The sequence below is a fragment of the Cebus imitator genome, unplaced genomic scaffold (genome assembly GCF_001604975.1).
Source record: "Cebus imitator isolate Cc_AM_T3 unplaced genomic scaffold, Cebus_imitator-1.0 Scaffold18, whole genome shotgun sequence".
Classification (NCBI taxonomy): domain Eukaryota; kingdom Metazoa; phylum Chordata; class Mammalia; order Primates; family Cebidae; genus Cebus; species Cebus imitator.
This window is the reverse complement of record NW_016107333.1, coordinates 7,496,374-7,499,200: the sequence shown is the minus strand read 5'-3', so window position 1 is coordinate 7,499,200 and position 2,827 is coordinate 7,496,374. Positions and strand designations below refer to the sequence as shown.

Genomic DNA, 2,827 nt, shown 5'->3' with positions numbered 1-2,827 from the left:
AAAGAGCGAAACTCCGTCTCAAAAAAAAAAAAAAAAAAAAAAAAAAGCATTTTACGTGTGTTTTTAAACCACAGTTGTTTGGCCACATGAACAGTGCTGTGTCAAAGCTGGTAGCCAGCCTTATATGTGTGATTAGGACCCATGCATAATCTGGTATGCATCTAAACGTTCAGTGCTCCACTTTTACTGGAAAAGCTGTGAAATGCAGTTGTTCTGCCAAACCACACTCCACTCCTTTCATATTCCTTTCTAGGGAAATATTTTAGTTTGTCAGTTACTGCTGAATAACTCGAGGGCTGATCTGTAGATTTTATCCAATGTCAAAAAGTCAATCTTGCCTTTTTCAAGCCACTTCAAATAACTATGGAGATTATTATCACCCTGTAAAGTATATTGTTTTACTCCTAAGCAAGGGTGAGGAATCTGAGTATCACGTGCAAGGCTCAAGATGACGCTTAGGACAGAACATGCAGAGTAAAAATAGTTTCCTTCCATCTCCAGGTAATATAAAGCTGACAACTGTACTCCTGTCTTTATGGGATAAAAACAGTCCCTTTACAATAAGTTTCCTGAAAGGGGGAACAAATAGATAATAACTCTTCTGGTAACATATTATGGTACACTGACCAGTGTGTTTTTGGCGATTAAACATAATCCTGTGAATCAGATTAATTCACTTGCTGAGTGTTCATTTGCGGCATCCCTCTGTTGGGTCTTGGGGGATCTCCACGACCTCGTGGGGCTCCCCGTGGTCCACTCTGCCCAGAGCCTCGCTTGAAATTCTGCTGATATCCATCCCGTTGATAGCCAGAGTAATCCGGGGAGCACTGAACTGAGACTGTGTATAACCACTGTTCGGAGTGTTAGAGAATGAAGGGTGGTAACCATCATATCCTCCTCTGAATCCATTGGCAGGGTTCCGGGATCCATTCATCAAGCCTCTAGCACCACGGGAACCTCCACGAGACACACCACGGCTATTGTAAAAGGGCTCACTGCTGCATGGAAATCCAGTGTTCTGCTGAGGAGGCTGCTGGTGGTTACCAGTCACTTGATGGGACTGGTCCGGGGAACCATGGTATGTGCCCACCACTGTTTGAAGCTGTTCTTGCTGAAGCTCTGTTCTCCTTGGTGAGGCTGACTAGAAAAGCTCTGGTTATAACTGGCCTGGTACTGATTTTGCTGTTTTAAAGTTTCTGGTTCATTAACAGGAGGAACTGGGGCATTCATATTGAACACTGTTTGCATGGATTGGAATGGAGCTGCATTTACATTGATTCCACTGCTATGTAAACATTTGCTTGTCCCAGCCTGAAATACTTGAGGCTGAGAAGCAGCAGGAAGGGATGATGATGCTGTAGTCTGGTCTGTATTTAAAGAGATTGTTGCCTGAATCTGATCGATTGGTTCCTTCTGTGGTCGTGGCTCTGTAGCATGAGAAGGCTGGTACAGGAGTTGAGACGCTATATACCCCTCACTTGTGGATGACACCAAAGGAACCTGTGTGGCTTCTGGTTGTACAGGAACTTGAGTAGGCTGAGCAAGCCTAGATTCAGAATGAACTGGAGGGCAAACCAGCTGGGGCATGTCCATGTTTTGTGCTGGATTCATAGGCTGTGCAGATACAATGGCAGGATCAAGTGTCTGGTTTTCAAAATCCAGCATTGAATCCTGTATGAAATTATAGGGACCCTGCATCTGTGCCATAAGGTCTTGTACTCACTGTCTTCTCACAAGGGGATCTGCTTGAGCCACGGGAGTCAAAGAGTGGGGCTCTGGTACTGAAGGGGATGCAGCCTGAGGTTGCTGCTGGAGTGAATTTACCACCTCAACTGTTTCAACTGTCCACTCATCTACCTGCTCCTTTTCACCACTGGTGAACTGTGTTTCTGCCATGAACTGTCTACTTACATACTCTGTTGATTCAACTTCATTTTGCTCAGTGTACTCTTCTGCTGGCTCAGGTTCAGCTTCAGCTACCTGGTTTTCAACTGTAGGTGCTAAGGCTGCCTCTTCTTCCTCACACAACCCATTCTGGTGGTTGTGGGTGCTGTCAAAGTAGTTTGACTGAAAAACACGCTCGACAATTTCCTTTAGAACTTTATAGGTGGTTCCACGTACAGATTTTTCCTTCCCTTCCAGCAGGTCCCACAGGTGAATGGAGGCATGTTCATACTGTTCATTCGACCTCAAGCTCATGTCCCATTCAGGGTCTACTAACTTACAGAATTCATCCAACAATGACAATTCCTCTTCGGACAATATTGGCACTCCATTCAAACCTTGTTTCCGGTCAGTTCGCACTTCATTATCTCCTGGTTTGTCCAAAACATTCTGCAGCTCAAGTACAGTTTTTAAACGTTTCTGTTCAGCTTCTTCTCTCATCAGCTGCTCCCAACGTGCTGTCTTCTTTATTGTTTTCTGAATATCTTGACTTAGTACCATGAAACTCCTCTGTAATTCTTTTGCAAACTCCAAATTATTTGTGACTTCCTGGTACTTAGAAACGGCATCCAGCTGATCTTGATTAAGCCTTTCCCCTTTGTTCACTCGTTCCTGGTAATCATCAAGTTTACCTTTTGTCTTCTCCAGGTTCCGAAGTTTCTTATCGATCACCCGGCTAATTTTTATATTTTTGGTAGAGATGGGGTTTCACCATGTTGGCTGAGACAGGAGAATTGCTTCAACCCAGAAGATGGAGGTTGCAGTGAGCCGAGATTGCACCACTGCACTCCAGCCTGGTGACAGAATGAGACTCTGTCTCAAAAAAAAAAAAAAAAAATTACTTAGAAATAAATGTAACGGCCGGGCGCGGTGGCTCACGCCT

General features: G+C 44.4%; 1 protein-coding gene across 1 annotated transcript in view; it reads right to left on the bottom strand.

Moving 5' to 3' along the window:
- Positions 1–47: 47 nt before the first annotated feature.
- Positions 48–2,827, bottom strand: part of LOC108292840 (caprin-1-like) — a 12,851-nt gene continuing 10,071 nt past the window's right edge. Inside the window, 3 exon segments of the mRNA XM_037734436.1 lie at positions 48–820; positions 823–1,128; positions 1,131–2,620. Coding sequence (XP_037590364.1) covers positions 669–820; positions 823–1,128; positions 1,131–2,620 — 1,948 coding nt within the window. The 3' untranslated portion in view covers positions 48–668.